We start from the raw sequence: 15,840 nt of genomic DNA on the forward strand, positions 1-15,840 counted from the left end.
TTTTTAAGGCAGTTCACTTTGAAAGTATATATTATAGCCACAAATATCCTGTCCCTGAAGGGGAAATTTTCATTTCAGTCATGAAAATAGATTTCACTTGATGTAGAAATAAGGCCAGGACTTGATTCTGCAGCCTGAAGTGGAGCTGTAGGCACCTGTGAATAGCAGCATGGGTACTATTGCAGAGAAGATGCATTAGAGTTTAAAATTATGTACCAGTAAGGCAACGTAGGTGTGTTAAATTTACACATAGATACCCCTTAATCATTATTTCCAGGACCAGTTACACCATGGCCTAGGACACTCTGTGTCGCCATAATAAGCACCAGGTTTTGTGTGACGTCACCGAGGAACTTTTGGGGTCTGGCCCCCGAGGGTCTCACCCACGACACCACGGCTTTCAGGGACCCTGCCTATCCCAGTAGGCCGGGCCCTGCGGGAAGGGGACATCACACGGAGGGGACTCCTGAGTACAACTTGAGGTGAGGCTAAGACAAGGAGAGCAGTCACTTTCTGCTGCGCCGAGCCGGACCAGCCTATCCAGCCGGGCCACCGGACCGGATGCCTCCGCCACGCCCAACCGAACAGTCCCAGCATATCTCCGGAAGCGCTTGCCGGACTATAGCGGAAGCGGGGCGGGGCATATAGTCTCTTTGGTGCTAACCCCCGGAGAAGATGGTGAGTGCTGGGGCCTGGGTGCGGCGATATCTGTCATCATCCGCTGCCGTGCCGGGCTCTGCGAGGCCGTGGGTTTCGTCTGGGGTGCGGGGCGGCCCTGCGCTGTGCTGTAGCCGGCCTCGGCAGTGGGGCTGCGCTGCTGGGAGACGAGGCTGGGACCTGAGCCTGAAGGCCTGGCAGTGAGCCCCGTTCCTGGCCTGTGCGGGGGCGAAAAGGCAGCGATGGGGTATGGGGCTGTGCTACCGCAGGGTCTCCTTCGGAGTCTCCGTGCTTGCTGCGGGCCTGGCCGGGACAGTGCACTTCCCAGGGATGAGGAAGCCTTTCAGATAACGTAGCAAGAGGGAGTTTGATTGCCAAAGCATCTTGTGAGTGTACGGTTAATCTATTAAAATAAATACCTTTCCTCAGGAAAAAGCAGTTTACTGTTTATCACCGATAAATTTGATGGAGATGAGAAAGGAGTTGGAGATAACCACTCAGTGGCTTCATTTTATTTCAGCACTGGGCAGGGGGATAGGAATGGCAAAGAGAAGTGTAAGAAACTGATTTCTTAAAATGGAGGATACCTATAAAAGAAACTGAGTCGGTGTTTCAGAGTTCAGTGTGCTTCTGCCATGTTTATTGGACTTTGTGAATTTGAGAGTGTTTTTTAGAGAAGCCTGTGTTTTGAGTTACACGACGTTTGAGTGACAGTGATATTTACAATGTGCAATGTCTTGAAATATTTCTCAGACGAAGGGTACATCATCATTTGGTAAGCGACGAAATAAGACACACACCTTGTGTCGTCGGTGTGGGTCCAAGGCATACCATCTGCAGAAATCTACCTGTGGGAAATGTGGTTACCCTGCTAAGCGTAAGAGAACTTGTAAGTAGCAGAGTTGAGTTTAAAAACTTGTGTTTCTTTGTCGTCTTCAATAATCTGGCTTTTTTTTCAACCAAGAAAGAATACGGTATCATCTTGCAGTGTTAGGAGCTTTTTTGAAATTAATACTGATTTAACTATATTTCAGATAACGTGCAGTATTACTATATAATACTTAATTTATAATTGTTTTTCTCTTCTGTCAAATTGAATAGTTGTGCTATTCAAACATACCATGCAACTAATTTGGTGTAGATGAGTAACAGTAATTTCTGTGTTCTAGATAACTGGAGTGCAAAGGCTAAAAGACGCAACACCACTGGTACTGGTCGCATGAGGCACCTGAAAAGGGTCTACCGTCGATTCAGGTACGACATTTTATTACAAACTAGTGTAATCTGACATCTTCAATGGATTTCACTGAATTATAAAATTCATCATTCAAAGTTAACACTTAGTATGTTTGATGAGGTATGGTGTTTCTTTTAAAATATATTGTAGCATTAAATGATGTCATATCTTCAAAAGAATATACTGCCAATTATAAAAGGCTCATTCATTGTTAAAACATAGGATGTATAGCAAACTGATGCTTCTGTTAGTTGTAGATAGTACAGAACACAGAGGGTATTGTAATAAAGCACTCACATTTGAAAAGGTATACTTTGTGTAGCATTACCTCTTTTTGGGAGTCTGAAATTGATGGTTGCACTGAAGTTGGATTTTTTTAAGAAACAATTCTTGAAATACATTCCAATCCCTTCTTGCCCACAAAAAAGGATTTAAATACTTCAATGGTTGCTCTTTAATTTGGAGTTAAATTAGTAAGTAACATCTGATTCTGAGTTACAGGTTTCTAAAATGTGTTATAAAGCTTTGTGTTGTACTTAAAAGGTACTGTACTGTTAAACTTGCTAAGAATTTCTTTTTGTATGGCCTCCATGTTCTAAAGCACAGCTCTGTAACTTTTGGCCTGATACACCAGTAAGATGGATGAAAAAAACCCAAGCAATTCAAGAGTCTTTTCTTAAAAATGTAGATTGGATTTAATAGTGACAAGTAAGTAGGTGTATTTGAGTGATCTATTCATCTGGGATTTTTTGGTAAGCACAGTCTTTCCCAGAAGCATCTAGAAAATACCTTACAATGTGCAACTGCAGCCTGATTTCCACCAAGTGTTGCTAAAGTAGAAATGTCATCTCTAAAAGCAAGCTTGGGGTTGATTTCTATAAGAAATTGACTTTCACTTCAGTGCTAACAAACGTGAAGTCTTTTACCGAGCTGCTTAGTAGGAACATAAGGTAAGGCATGCCTTCAGTGGGTGTGCTGTATCGGATTCAGTTTTGCAGTGTTTACTCACTTAATGAAATCTTTCTGTTTGAAAAAGTCATTTACTTCAGCAGAAGAGAGAGAAAACCATATTGCTTATTCCAAACAGTTTGTGAATTATGTTTCTTAAGAAAAATCTCTGAACATATGAACTCCATAGTGATTTCAGTGCATTACTGAGAGAAGCTGAAAAAAAGCTGGTGAATCTGATCTGAAACATTACTTCTTGGAAAATAACTTGGAGCAAAAGTCAACCTTTCAAAAAATAATAACCATATTTCTACTTGTAGGAATGGATTCCGTGAGGGAACCATGCCAAAGCCCAAGAGAGCAGCTGTTGCAGCCTCCAGTTCATCATAAAGATACATGTATTTGTTAAAATAAATTGTCTTATCCAGAAAATATCATCTTTTGTACATGTTTTACTTCAGTGAAATAAGGTATATTGTGTCTGGTTGAGCTGGAGTTCGTTTCCCCACAGCAGCCCTCCCAGTGCTGTGCTTTGCATTGGGACCTGGAAAGGTGCTGATAACACATCAGTGTTTTGGCTTCTGCTGAGTAGCACTGGCACAGCATCAGGGCTGTCTCTTCAACATTCCTCCCCCCATCAAGGGGCTGGGAGGGGACACAACCAGGCCAGCTGACCCAAATTACCCAAAGGAATATTCCATACCACGTGAGGACAGCTCAGATATAAAAGCTAAGGGAGGGAGGAGGAACAGGGATATTCGTTACTTTACAGTGTTTGCCTTCCAGAGCAACCAGTCTGCATGCTGAAGCCCTGCTTTCCAGGAAGTGTCTGAACATCACTTGCCAGTGGAAAGTAGAGAATAAACCTTTTTTTCCTCTTTGCTCATGTGTGCACAAACTTTTGCTTTTGCTTTAGTAAACTGCCTTATCTCAACCTACAAGTTGTTTTCCATCTTATTTTCCCTCCCCTGTCCAGCTGGGAAGGGGAGCAATAGAGCAGCTTTGTGGGCACCTGGTGTCCAGCCAAGGTCAACCCACTACAGTCCTTTTTTGGAACACAATGTGTGGGGTGAGACAAGTGCAGTTAAATTTATACAAATATATAAATCATTCTATAGTAAATAGTAGTTATCAAGTACCAAGCTCCTGTGGGGGACATGGAGTTTGTCAGCTGCACTCCTCTATTTTGCTGAGTTTGGGAACATGTTAACACAAACAATGGCTCTATGCTTTGCCCTTACACTGACGGCCTTGTTATGCTGAGGGAACTGTTTTGCAGACAATGAGGGAATATGCTTCCCTCTGTCTGCCTGAGATTGATGTGAAGGCTTTTATAATGCAGCCTCCCGTGGTCATTGCTCATCCTTATGTAAGCTGCTTAATATTGTTAATGATATTAGCTAATACTGTTGGTACACTATGGAGTTCATGGAATCTGGTGTCATCCTGGTGTAAGAGAAAACTAGGTAAGGAGATATTGAAATATGCCCTGAGGCATCCAGTCATGAGTGGGAGGGTGGGTGGAAGGATTTGGGGCAAGTTCCTAGGGCAGTTATCATCTCCCATTACCTGGCACTTTACACCTGAACAGGTAATCAACCCTGATAAACTGACCTGTCAACTGAAGGGTGTCTTGCCTACCCCACTGCAAACCAGCAGCTCCTCACCCTGTAATGGGTCCTGGCCTGTGCCTATTGAGCCACAGTTCAGTACTCTCAGAGGACTGTAGTTGAGGCAGGAATCCAAACTGCGTTTGAGGATAATAATGGCTGAGATAGGGACCCAAAGAACAACTACAGTAATTGCCCCTGCAGTGAAAAAGAAAAACGTACAAGGCGAGCTACAGGTCCATATCATCGATTAGAAAGGGAGAAGAGGAGGGTCAGTGGAGAAGGAGGGGTGGAGCTTCCAGCGCTGTGTATTCAATACCAGTCACGTCACTGCTGGGGGGAGTAGTTCCGGCAGGTAAAATGCCACGGCCGGAAACAGAAATGTGGCAATTTTTGACTGCCTCGCTTCAGTTAAGGGGCCTGCGGATCCTGGCACCCTACGCCCTGCCGTTTCTTCCCTCGCTTCCCGTCCTTCCAGGACGTTTTTGCAGGACAAGGGACTGAGGAGAGACGGCGGCATCGATATCAGTTGAGTCTAGCCGAACCGAAAAAGGACTCCAGCGGGGTGTTAGGAAGAGGCAGCGAAGCGGCAGAACCGACCCACACAACTCCCAGCACAGTGGACTGGTGGTAGCGGTGGTGCAGGAACCTGGTGCCGAACTGAACTCAGCGGAGGGAGAGTTGACCCGGCTTGGACGACCGAGCTTCTGGGGGGTTTGTTTAGTCATTGTCTTCTCGGGTTTTATGTTGGTGTTTATTTAAATTTTTTTTTTTTGGGGGGGGGGGGGGAAGGGTTGTGTTTGTTTTTTATTTTGGTTTTGTTTTGGTTTTTTCTGGTGCCGGTAGGGGTAGAGCGTTAAACCGCAAAAGCCTTGGCCATATTGCCTTTGTTCTCGGAGGGCCTATGTGATGGTCTAGTGCGGGAACAGCAGCTATATTGTTTTTTCCCACAGGGTCAGGCTTTATATGTCCTTTGTTGGTTAAACCATTCTCTTTTTGAACAATCGTTTATTATTATTACTGTGTTTATTGCGAACCTCTTTAGTAAATTGTGACTCCGACTTCAGTCTTCCTTAGTATTTACTTCAACGTTATAGAAAAGGGAGCGCCTTGAGTGGCCTTAATTTCCCCGATGAGTTTTTAAAACCAGGACAAGGGACAGGATGTGCTCCAGCCACTGTAGCTGAGATCCCCATACAACCCATGGAGGTCCACGGTCCACCTGCAGCCTGTGGAGGAGACCCACGCTGGAGCAGGTGAATGAATGCCTGAGAAGAGGCTGTGAACCTGTGGGAGACCCGTGCTGGAGCAGAGACCTGCAGACCCGTGGAGAGAGTAGCTCATGCTGGATCAGGTTTCCTGGTAGGACTTGTGACCCCATGGAGGACCCACGCTGGAGCAGGCTGTGCCTGAAGGACTGCACCCTGTGGAAATGAGTCATTGATTTAAAAAGAATTAAGGATTTTAGAAAAATTACAGATTTTAGCTAGAGAAAGGCCTTGCTAGAATTAGTTAAGAGTTGATGATTAAGTTAGAAGTAGGATCTGAAATAATGAATCCTGGACTTAGGTAAAGAATTACTTGTCCTTGAATATTTGCTTAGCTGTGCTTATAATGAGAAAAGAGAAAATGATAAATAGGCTTAAGAAGATAACAGACCTTACATCTGAAAACTCAATTAAAATCACAAGGGAGGAAAACTGGAGTTCTACCAAATGTCATTTGTAGAAAGGTCAGAGCAAGAAAGAGCAGTTTTCCTCCATGTTCTGACGACCCCTCCTCACAAAAAAACGACTCCCTCCTCAAATTAGGGAACCAACCACGCAGGCGTAATGACTTTTTAAACTCATTACCATGTATTTTAATATGAAGCGTGGAATGAGAGGGGTTAGTGTTATGAATATGTATTAGTATTTTGGATATTCAAGACTTTTGTAAATAAATAGACACTGGAATCTTTTGTCAACTTGCAGTGTGTATTAAAGGGACTATCCCCACACTTGCCCAGTGCTGTGATTAAAACATACCCTTTCTAACTTTAAACTGTTTGAGAGTTTTTCTTGTCCGTTAACGGATTGATATTGATTCTAGATCAATATCGCTATTTTGGTAAATCAGAAAGGGATCCATGTGGGAGCAATTAGGGGAGGATTGTCGCCTGTGGAAAGGACTCACACTGGGGAAGTTAGTGGAGAACTCTTCTGTGGGAGAGACCCCACATTAAAAAGGGGGAAGGACTCCTCTCCTTGAGCAGCAGCAGGAACCACGTGTGATGAACTAGTCATAACCCCCATTACCCATATCCAGGTGTTTTTAAAGTCTTATTTTACTTCTCATTATCCTGCTCTGATTTTGTTAATAATAAATTAAATTAATTTCTCTAATTTGAGTCTGTTTTGCCCATAATGATATTTGGTGGGTGATCTCTCTGTCCTTATCTCAACCTATGAATCCTTTGTTATATTTTCTCTCCCCTGTCCAGCTGTGGATAGGAATGATTGAGAGGGTTTGGTGTCTGGCATCCAGCCATGGTCAACCCACTACAGTCTTTTTGGTGCCATCACTTGGATCATGAGGATTTTGAGATAAGGATAGTAATTGGGAGAGGTAATGGGCAAAACAAGTACTGAACAGTGTTAGAGAGTAGAATGATCATGGGCAATTGTTGTAATTGTGGCAAAGGAACAAGGGGTGGATTTTGTGTAAGTTGTCCATTTTCATTCTGTGTTATGATGATGTTATTTTGGTTTTTGTGGGGGGAATTTTTGTCCATGGTCTTCACCATGGGTTGCAAGGAAATCTCAGCTCCAACACCTGGAGCACCTCCTCTCCCTCTTTCTCCACTTATCTTGGTGTCTTGTCTGCAGGGTTGTTACTCTCACATATTCTCACTCCACTCTTCTCTGTCTGCAGTTACATCTGCGCAAGAACTGTTTTTCTTTTCCTTCTTAAATATGTTATCACAGAGGTGTTACCACTATTTCTAATTGGCCCAGGCTTGGCCAGTTGCCCATCCATCCTGGAGCCAGCTGGCATTGTCTCTGCTGGACATGGAGGAAGCTTCCAGGAGCTTCTCACAGAAACCATCCCTGTAGCTCCCTGCTACCAAAACCTAGCCATGCAAACCCATTACACATGGGATTCCTGAAAATGGATATATTTATACATAGAAATTCTTGATGGTATGCACTAAAGCAATTAATTAAAAATAATCCCTTAATTGACTTTTCATTTGATAGCACCTCCCCCTTGAAAAGGGCCATAATCTCTGCTGAATTTCAAGAGAGGGTTGTATGGTACTCTACTTGCCTGCAAGAGAAATGGAATATTGGCACTATGGACTGAGTTTCATTGTGTCCTAGCATGTAGAGTCAGGATTTATCGTAAAGACGGTAACTTGAATAATGGCTCTAAGTGCTGTTCTGGGAAGGACTAGTTTAAGAGGGAGTCCTAGTCTTAGACATTGTTCACTGTTCTGTGGCTCCGAAAGGCATGCAAAAGTATTGCCTATTCAGTGCATCATTGCTTGGGTAAAAAGAAACTTCCAAGTCTGGAGCACACATACCACCAGAGATGAAGGGACTGGAGATTTTTTTATTGAGACAAGTTACTCAAATGGTCTGGGAAGGTCAGTGTGGAAAGTTGGCACACAAATAGATCAGAGTTAATTAGTGAAAGGACTAGAGCACAAGTCTTATGAGGAGCAGCTGAGGGAACTGGGGTTATTTAAGCTGGAGAAAAGGAGGCTCAGGGGGACTTTATAGCTCTCTACAACTACCTGAAAGGAAGTTATAGCTGGGTGGGGGGTCAGGCTTTTCTCCCACGTATCAAGTGACAGGATGAGGGAAAATGGCCTCGAGATCCATCAGGGTAAGTTTAGGTTGGATGTTAGGAAAAATTTCTTCACTGAAAGGGTGGTCAGGCATTGAAACAAGCTGCTCAGGGCAGTGGTGGAGTCACCATCGCTGGAAGTGTTCAAAAAACATGTTAATGTGGCACTTGGGGACATGGTTTAGTGGTGGACTTAGTAGTGCTGGGTTAAGTGTGACTTGATCTTAAAGGTCTTTTCCAACCTAAATGATTCTAGGATTTTATGCTGGGTGTAAACATTAAATGGTAGGTAGTATGATACAGAAGTCAGTGGCTTGGGGGTACATTTGAATTATGGATTGATATCTGATAAACTTGCACCCTACATGGTGTGTTACTGGGTCACTCAGCTAGCTTTCAAACTCAGCTTTAAAAAAAAGTGATTGTAAGGTGAAAGTTTTGGAAATTTACAAGATAGTAATTCCTGCAAGGCTTTAGAGGATTTCAGATGCTTTGGAGAGAAAATACTTAACACACACACATCTCTCTTCTCTCCCCCCAAAAAACCCCAAAACAACCACCAAACCACCAAAAACTTCTAATATTTTAAGCTTCTGAGGCTGTTTATTATTTGGTTTCATCATGAATTTCTAGAAGTAGCATACTGCTTTATCAGTACTGAAGGATTAGCAGTCAACAAATGTATCTGCTTGTGCAGATCACTGAAATTTTCAGCCAGGTTTGAGATTGGAGTGCCCTTGATTGCACTTTCTTATATTTTAAATGAAGTATAGTTAATACTTTTGGAGTGTATCTACTTAGGCTGTTTCTAAACTAAAGAGAAATCTTGCCCTGCTGTTCTAGCATTTAACAAATATATTGTGCTCACTCTGCTTTTAATTGGTCCTTCTGAGAATTTGAAAGTAAGTGGTGTCAAAGCTGTTAACTTAAAAATACATTTTGTACATATTGTGCATACATGTATTCACAGGGCTCAGGAGTGCATCTAAAATGGTTTTTTTTATTATATACTGGGAAATAAATGTAAAGGGAAGTAATCATAAATGTCTTTTTGTTACTCTCAGAGTGAGAATAACCCCTCAGAGCATCTTAAAACAGGTCATCAAGGCACTAAAGGCTTTTTGAACAATAGTACTGTTGGATGGCAGGTGTTCTGACTATGGGTGGGAATGAAAGTCTTTGCTTTGCAAAGTCTTTTATGATGTTCTTTGTGTAACATGGGATTTTTGTTTTGAGCAGCCTGTGTTGCATTAAGAGTAAGAAATTTGGCAGAAAATAACTCGCCTTGCATTCTAGCTGGTCAGAGAGATCAGAGAGGCTGGGTGCAGCTGGGCTTAATTTCTGATTAGAACCAATTTGGTTCTATAGGTCTGGTCCTGTTCAATAGGAGCTTCCATGAGCACAGATTTATAAATAGTGCAGATTACCAGTCCGATGCTATAGGTCTGGTTGCATTCAATAAGAATCTTGCGATCGATCACAGATTCACGAATAGTGGGGTTTATTGAAGCAACATAAATACAGATTTGGAATAATAATATTGTGTTAACCTGAGTAATAATAATAATATACAAAATCTTATCAAGAAGGTGTCCCTGCTAGGGAGAGGAGGGGAGAGAAGAGGAGCCCAATGACTGTCTCCAAAGTCTTTTTGGGTCTTCCTCACTAAGTATAATTTTTACCCTCCTTATATACAGCCCTATCTTATCTTCCTCCTCCCATGTAACATATAGCATGATCTAAGTTGAGAGTTGAGTAGTATTGTCATGTATGTGGTACCATGTACTTCATTAAGCTTATTAGCATATGCAGGGATGTACATTTTAATATTTTAATGACCCTTAATCAGGCAAAAGTTACTTTCTTTGCCATGGTGTCAAGTTCTAGTCATATGACTTTGTTCTGTCCTGGGCTGTTCATTGGAGCCAAAACAGGACCATCCTATTTCCACAGGACCTTCTTCAGCCAACTCATCCTTTCTTGTTGTCAGCTATACAGATTTCCATCCACAAACATAACATAGAGGGAATGCAGTGTGGGCTGTAGACAGTAAGTCTTAGTTAGCCCTTGCCTGGATTCTTGGTCATCATCCCACAGCCTGTTATGCTGACCCACAAACATAATACTGCAAAGGCAAGTGATTAGCTATTTGCTGCTGCTATCTGTTAGCTCTTCAGCCTGAATTACATTATGCTGTACCACACTGCTGAAAAATGAGCATTTATATAGTATGCAACATATCAAGGTAATAGTAATTGAAACTTGCAATGGTTTGCAGTCACTTTGAAAACTTACAGACTTCCTTTCAGAGGGAATTTTACCTATGCCAAGAATGAATTTTATGAACAGAATTTGACAGCCACTGTATTTTCATCTCCTTTAAAATTCTTGGTGAGGGACTAGAGATCAGTTAATTTGGGTTAAGTTAAACCTGTTCAAAAGAGCTTAGGTAGCTCACTATTACATGTCAGTCATTGGTGGACTAAAAGCTTTACTAGATATAGATTCTGATTTGCTTCAGTTCTTTGTAGTGTTTTGTTAAATGTTGAAAGCTTAACTGCCTAGATGATTTTTCAGTATATAAATGATCTTTTGTTGAGATCTTGTTATAATAATCTTAACTTGAGGGTTATCAGTTAGAATTGAACCTCTGCATAGTGTTCACTGGTACTTTAGATCAACCCCCTTTATGTCCAAGGTCCTACATCTGGGTCGCAGCAATCCCAGGCACACCTACAGGTTGGGCAGAGAAGTGATTGAGAACAGCCCTGCGGAGAAGGACTTGGGGGTGATGAAAAACCATGAGCTGCCAGTGAGCTCTCACAGCCCAGAAACCAACAGAATCCTGGGCTGCATCCAAAGGAGCATGGCCAGCAGAATGAAGGAGGTGATTCTGCCCCTTCTGCTCTTGTGAGACCCTACCTGGAGTACTGAGTACAGTTCTGGTGCCCCTAACATAAGAAGGACATGGAACTGTTGGAGCAAGTCCAGAGATGGGCCAACGATGTTGATGAGAGGACTGGAGCACCTCCCTTACAAAGACAGGCTAAGAAAGTTGGGGCTGTTCAGTCTGGAGAAGGTTCTGTGGAGACATCACAGCACCTTCCAGTACCTGAAGGGGCTACAGGGAACTGGAGAGGGATTCTTCATCAGGAACTGCAGTGACAGGACAAGAAGTAATGGGTACAAATTGAAAGAGGGGAAATTTGAGTTAGATATTAGGAAAAAATTCTTTCACGTGTGGCTGGTAAGGCACTGGAACAGGTTGCCAGAGAAGCTGTGGATGCCCCATCCCTGGAAGTGTTCAAGACCAGGTTAAATGGGGCTTGGAGCAACCTGGTCTAGTGGAAGGTGTCCCTGCCCATGGCAGGGGGATGGAAGTAGATGATCCATAAGGTCTATTCCAACCCCTTAAAATTCTATGATTCTATGTACAGAACTATTACCATACAGTCTGTAATATGTTTTATGAAATGTTTTTTCATACCATATTTCTTATTAAATCTTGCATATTTTTTCTTCCATAGTAATGAACAGATGGGTTTTGATGTTTTGTCCCATTAGGTTAGGGGGATGCTTTAACATATAAAGAGTTTCCAGGGATCAGAATTTGTTTTCCAACTTTCTGTTAAATTCATGACTGTAACAAGTAATGCTGAATGTTCTCTGAATCATATTCAAGACTATAGAAAAAATTAACCATATGCAACACACTGCATTATTAGTGCCTGAAACCCTGTCAGCATGTGGGTGTTCAGCCATGTCATGTTTTGACACTGGTCCAATGCCAGGCACCCACAAGAGTCGCTCACCCACCCTGCCACAGCGAGGCAGAGGAAGGAAAAGGAAAAAAAGTTAACAAAGGCATCCTGAGCTAAGGACTGGAAAAAAACACAAGGGCAAAACAGGCTCAACTTAAGGTTGCAAAGTAAATGTATTACTAACAGAATCAGAGGATAATTAGAAGTAAAATAAGCCCTTAAAACACCTTTTTCCCCCCAGCCCCTCCCTCCTTCCCACTGACAGCTCAGGGAGATAGGGAATGGGGTTTTCTTGGGTCACTTCATCAGAGATTTTCTTCTGCTGTGGGAGAGGAGTCCTTCCCCTGTGAGACTGTGAGGTCCCTCCCACGGGAGACAGTTCTCCGTGAACTTCTCTGGCGTGGGTTCACTCTCATGGGCAGCAGCAATACTGCACTTGCTGCAATGTGAATTCCCCCCACGGGCAGACAGTCCTCCCAAAACTGCTGCGATGTGGGTTTCTCCTTCCACAGGGTGCAGTCCTCCAAGGACAGCCTGCTCCAGCCTGGAAGCAGGGGCCCCCTCTCTCCACTGGGTCTTCCACTGGATCACAGCCTTCTCCAGGCATCCACCTACTCCAGCATGGGCACCTTCCCCCATGGATTGTGGGTATATCTCTGCATCCCCCGTGGACCCATGGGCTGCAGGGGCACAGCTGCTTCACCATGATCATCACCATGGCCTGCAGAGGAATCTCAGCTCCAGTGCCTGAAGCACCTCTTCACCCTCCTTCTCCACTGACCTTGGTGTCTCCACATTGTTTTCCCTCACATGTTCTCACCTCCTCTGACTAGAAGCAAAAACCCGTGACTTTGTTTTGATTTTCTTCTTAAATATGTCATCACAGAGGTGTTACCAACCTCTCTCATTGGCCCAGGTTTGGCCAGCATTATGTGCATCTTCAGAGCCATCAGCCATTGGCTCTGCTGGACATGGTAGGTAGCTTCTAGCAGCTTCTCACAGGAGCCACCTTTGTGGCACCCTGCTACCAAAACCCAGGCCATGCAAACCAATACAAGCTGCCACCTCAGCAAGAGCTGCTGTATGCTCTCCGCAGGCAGATCTTGCAGTGTGCAGCAGCACAGTGCATGGCACCCTGTGGCTGTGACAATGCAGACAGCCTAGCAATCTCATTGTGCTATCACAATTTCTCAATTAAAAGTATGCCTATGTTTGACACATCTCACTTTAGCATCAGGAAGGACAACCTGTATTGTGGGGAGCGCTTAGCCCTAGCTTCCCGCTGCCTGCAGGAACAGGCCTCGCTGGCGATTGCGGTGCTAGCCAGCAACATGAAGGAGCTTAAGCTTCCAGGAAGTGCCACTTCTGATGCCGGTGGGCCCAGGTCAGCTCCTCACACCGTGCCAGCACTGAGAACTGCCACCGCCGATGAGAAGCACTCTGCATCCACCCTCCCTCCCAGTCCTGAAATCTCTGCGAATCTCCAGTATTTCCCAGGGAAGGTGCCGTAAAAACACCTTGCCCCCCTCACTCTGCCCCACAGTCTCTGGGGGCTGTTTCTCCCATCCCGCCACTATGCCCTGCCGGCAGGGCCCACCTGCATCAGCCTCACCCCTCAGGGTGCCACTGAGCTGACCCAGCCCTCCCCCACCCAATAGCAAGGATTTGCCCCCAGGGAGGGCAGGAATGTGATGAGTGCTGAGTCCACCTCCAGATTGGGTTGATGAGTGTTATTTGTTTGCTCCTCCCCCGCTAGTACTGTGTCACGGGCACGCTCTATGAGCAGGCTCGGCCCTAGGCTCAAGATGGCGGCAGCAGCGGCAGATAAACAGAAGCACGAGCACGGACGGGTGAAGATTGGGCATTATATCTTGGGCGACACGCTCGGTGTCGGTACCTTTGGCAAAGTCAAAGGTGAGTGGCAGGGAGTGGGGCTCTCGCCTACTCCACGGAGTGGCACGGCCCAGTCGAGCTGCAGAGGGTAGCGCGCTGGGCGGGTATGTTGGGCTGAGCAACGGAGTCTCCGTTGCCAGCTGAGGGACACGGCCACCTACGGTAGCCTCAAGGTGGCCGGTCCTCTGGGGCTGGAGTCAGGTGACTTGAGGCCTGACCAGGGCTGTGGGTCGTTTTGGGGTTGGGCTCCCCCCTTAGTTTGGGCTTGGTCCCACTCTGTTTCCTGCTCAGTGTTGGGAGTGGGCCTGAGTTTTGTTCGGGGTGGTGCCCGGCCGTATCTGCCAAACCGGGTGAGTCACTGGGATGTGGCCACCCTAGCACCGGGGGCCAACAGGGGTGGTGGGAAAGGGGTTGGGGAGAGCGATGTAGGGCTGACGTGTTTTCGGGGCGACCGCGAGCAGGCATTTTGTGGGCTGTTAACTGGAACCTTGACCCCAGATGCGGTGGCTACAGGGTATTGAAAAACTGCTCAGACTATTCAGCTGAGTCTTCACAGAAGTATGGCGAATGTCGTTTATTTCTATCTTTAGCACACTTTTATAGGGTCCGACAAGGTCCGCGGGCTTAACAAGCTACTATTGGCTAATACATATTGTTTTACATTCTTTCCCCAATGCAGAAGGCTATTGTTTTTCTTTATTCTCACTGCTCCAGGAGCGTTTCAAGGACACTGCCTTTAATATTGTTGCCTGGATTAAAGGCTGGCTTCTGCAGAGAGGCTTTTACTAAAATGTCATGCTTTTACTCTGTTAAAATGTTTTACTACAATTCCCCATTTCTCTTTTTGCACAAGCCAGGCTTTAGATGCAATTTGTTTTACATTTCTACAGATACAAGATAACATACAGCTTAAAACAACTATCCCTATTAATACTATAAGTAAAATTTGTCCCCCTTCCAGCACAAGAGACTTCAAACATCCAGTAATGCTCCAGTTAGCTAACTAACTTCCAATGGGGTCACTATCTTTTTTCAGGGTATGTAACCCATTCTGTAGCAGTTTTAGTTGTTTGTGGATTGAAACTGAATGATCAGTAAGGTTCAAATAGCACATGCCTTCAAACTCCTCACAACCATGTACTTGTGCTAAGAGCAAGAAATCAATTGCAGTTTGATTTTGCAATACGGCATGACGTACACTACTTACATCAGTTGAAAGTTCACTTAACACTGTTGATGTTAAATTCAGTTCTTTGCTGGTTTGACAAGCTAGCTTTTTTTAGAGTTGACAAGCCTTTAGCAGCAGCTGCTCTTGGAGTAAAAAGAAGGCTAGCCATATTATACCATGACCTCAAAACTCTAGGTGTCTAGCATCATCACATTGTAATTCATTTAGGCTTCACTTTGACCGTTTGATGTTTTTTTGGGTTTTTTTTTAACCAGTTATATTCAGCAATTGGTGTAAATTTGGATGGAACAAAGTAAGTTTCTCAAGGTAACAGGGTCCTCCGTGTGGGCTAGCAGGAATCTCATTTCATGCTTTACATCAACAGATTAGGAATATTGAACTAGGTAATAGCCTTGGTAATCATCCTGTGGGATTGCACTGTGAATAAAAAGCTTTACTTTCAGTGTTAGTAATGAGATCCACTATAGGGTTAACTGTAGCCCAGTGTTGCATCACTTTCTTGGAGTGGCTTTTTGTCGGGGGCTCAAACATTATCTATCCACCTGAGGTATTGGTGGAGCCTAACAAGTCCAATTCTTCTGGGGGCCCTATGGTAACATTGAGAACTTCAATAATTTTTGCTTGCCAGAGGGCTTCAAGTTGTCTTAATGTGAAGCCAACAGTGCGATTCCACTCTTGCAACATTGCCAATCAATTCAGTTGAGTCTCATTACT

The 15,840-nt window shown here is 44.2% G+C and overlaps 2 protein-coding genes and 1 non-coding gene across 5 annotated transcripts in view; all 3 read left to right on the forward strand.

Annotated features, from left to right (window-relative positions):
• Window positions 1–543: 543 nt before the first annotated feature.
• Window positions 544–3,276, forward strand: LOC131591655 (large ribosomal subunit protein eL37-like). The gene is made up of 4 exons (XM_058862599.1): window positions 544–678; window positions 1,411–1,546; window positions 1,827–1,911; window positions 3,163–3,276. The coding sequence occupies exons 1-4, from the start codon at window positions 676–678 to the stop codon at window positions 3,230–3,232; spliced, it is 294 nt and encodes a 97-aa protein (XP_058718582.1). The 5' UTR covers window positions 544–675; the 3' UTR covers window positions 3,233–3,276.
• On the forward strand, window positions 2,980–3,060 carry LOC131592532 (small nucleolar RNA SNORD72). The gene has a single exon (XR_009280650.1). It is a non-coding gene; the product is annotated as a small nucleolar RNA SNORD72 (small nucleolar RNA).
• A 1,142-nt stretch (window positions 3,277–4,418) lies between the features above and the next one.
• LOC131591639 (5'-AMP-activated protein kinase catalytic subunit alpha-1-like) overlaps window positions 4,419–15,840 on the forward strand; it is a 57,216-nt gene continuing 45,794 nt past the window's right edge. For 2 of the 3 annotated variants that reach the window (XM_058862546.1, XM_058862551.1), the window contains exons 1-2: window positions 4,419–5,166; window positions 13,801–13,958. In XM_058862546.1, coding sequence (XP_058718529.1) covers window positions 13,823–13,958 — 136 coding nt within the window. In that variant the 5' untranslated portion in view covers window positions 4,419–5,166; window positions 13,801–13,822. The remainder of the gene's footprint in view (window positions 5,167–13,800; window positions 13,959–15,840) is intronic. The other variant, XM_058862550.1, reaches the window with a different exon arrangement.

This window comes from Poecile atricapillus, chromosome W (assembly GCF_030490865.1).
Source record: "Poecile atricapillus isolate bPoeAtr1 chromosome W, bPoeAtr1.hap1, whole genome shotgun sequence".
In the NCBI taxonomy this organism is placed as follows: Eukaryota; Metazoa; Chordata; class Aves; order Passeriformes; family Paridae; genus Poecile; species Poecile atricapillus.

Excerpts from the sequence above, each read along its gene's own strand:
- LOC131591655 (XM_058862599.1), top strand. Across the intron at positions 1,547-1,826 it reads TGCTAAGCGTAAGAGAACTT|ATAACTGGAGTGCAAAGGCT; the intron begins GTAAGTAGCAGA and ends TCTGTGTTCTAG. Across the intron at positions 1,912-3,162 it reads AGGGTCTACCGTCGATTCAG|GAATGGATTCCGTGAGGGAA; the intron begins GTACGACATTTT and ends TTCTACTTGTAG.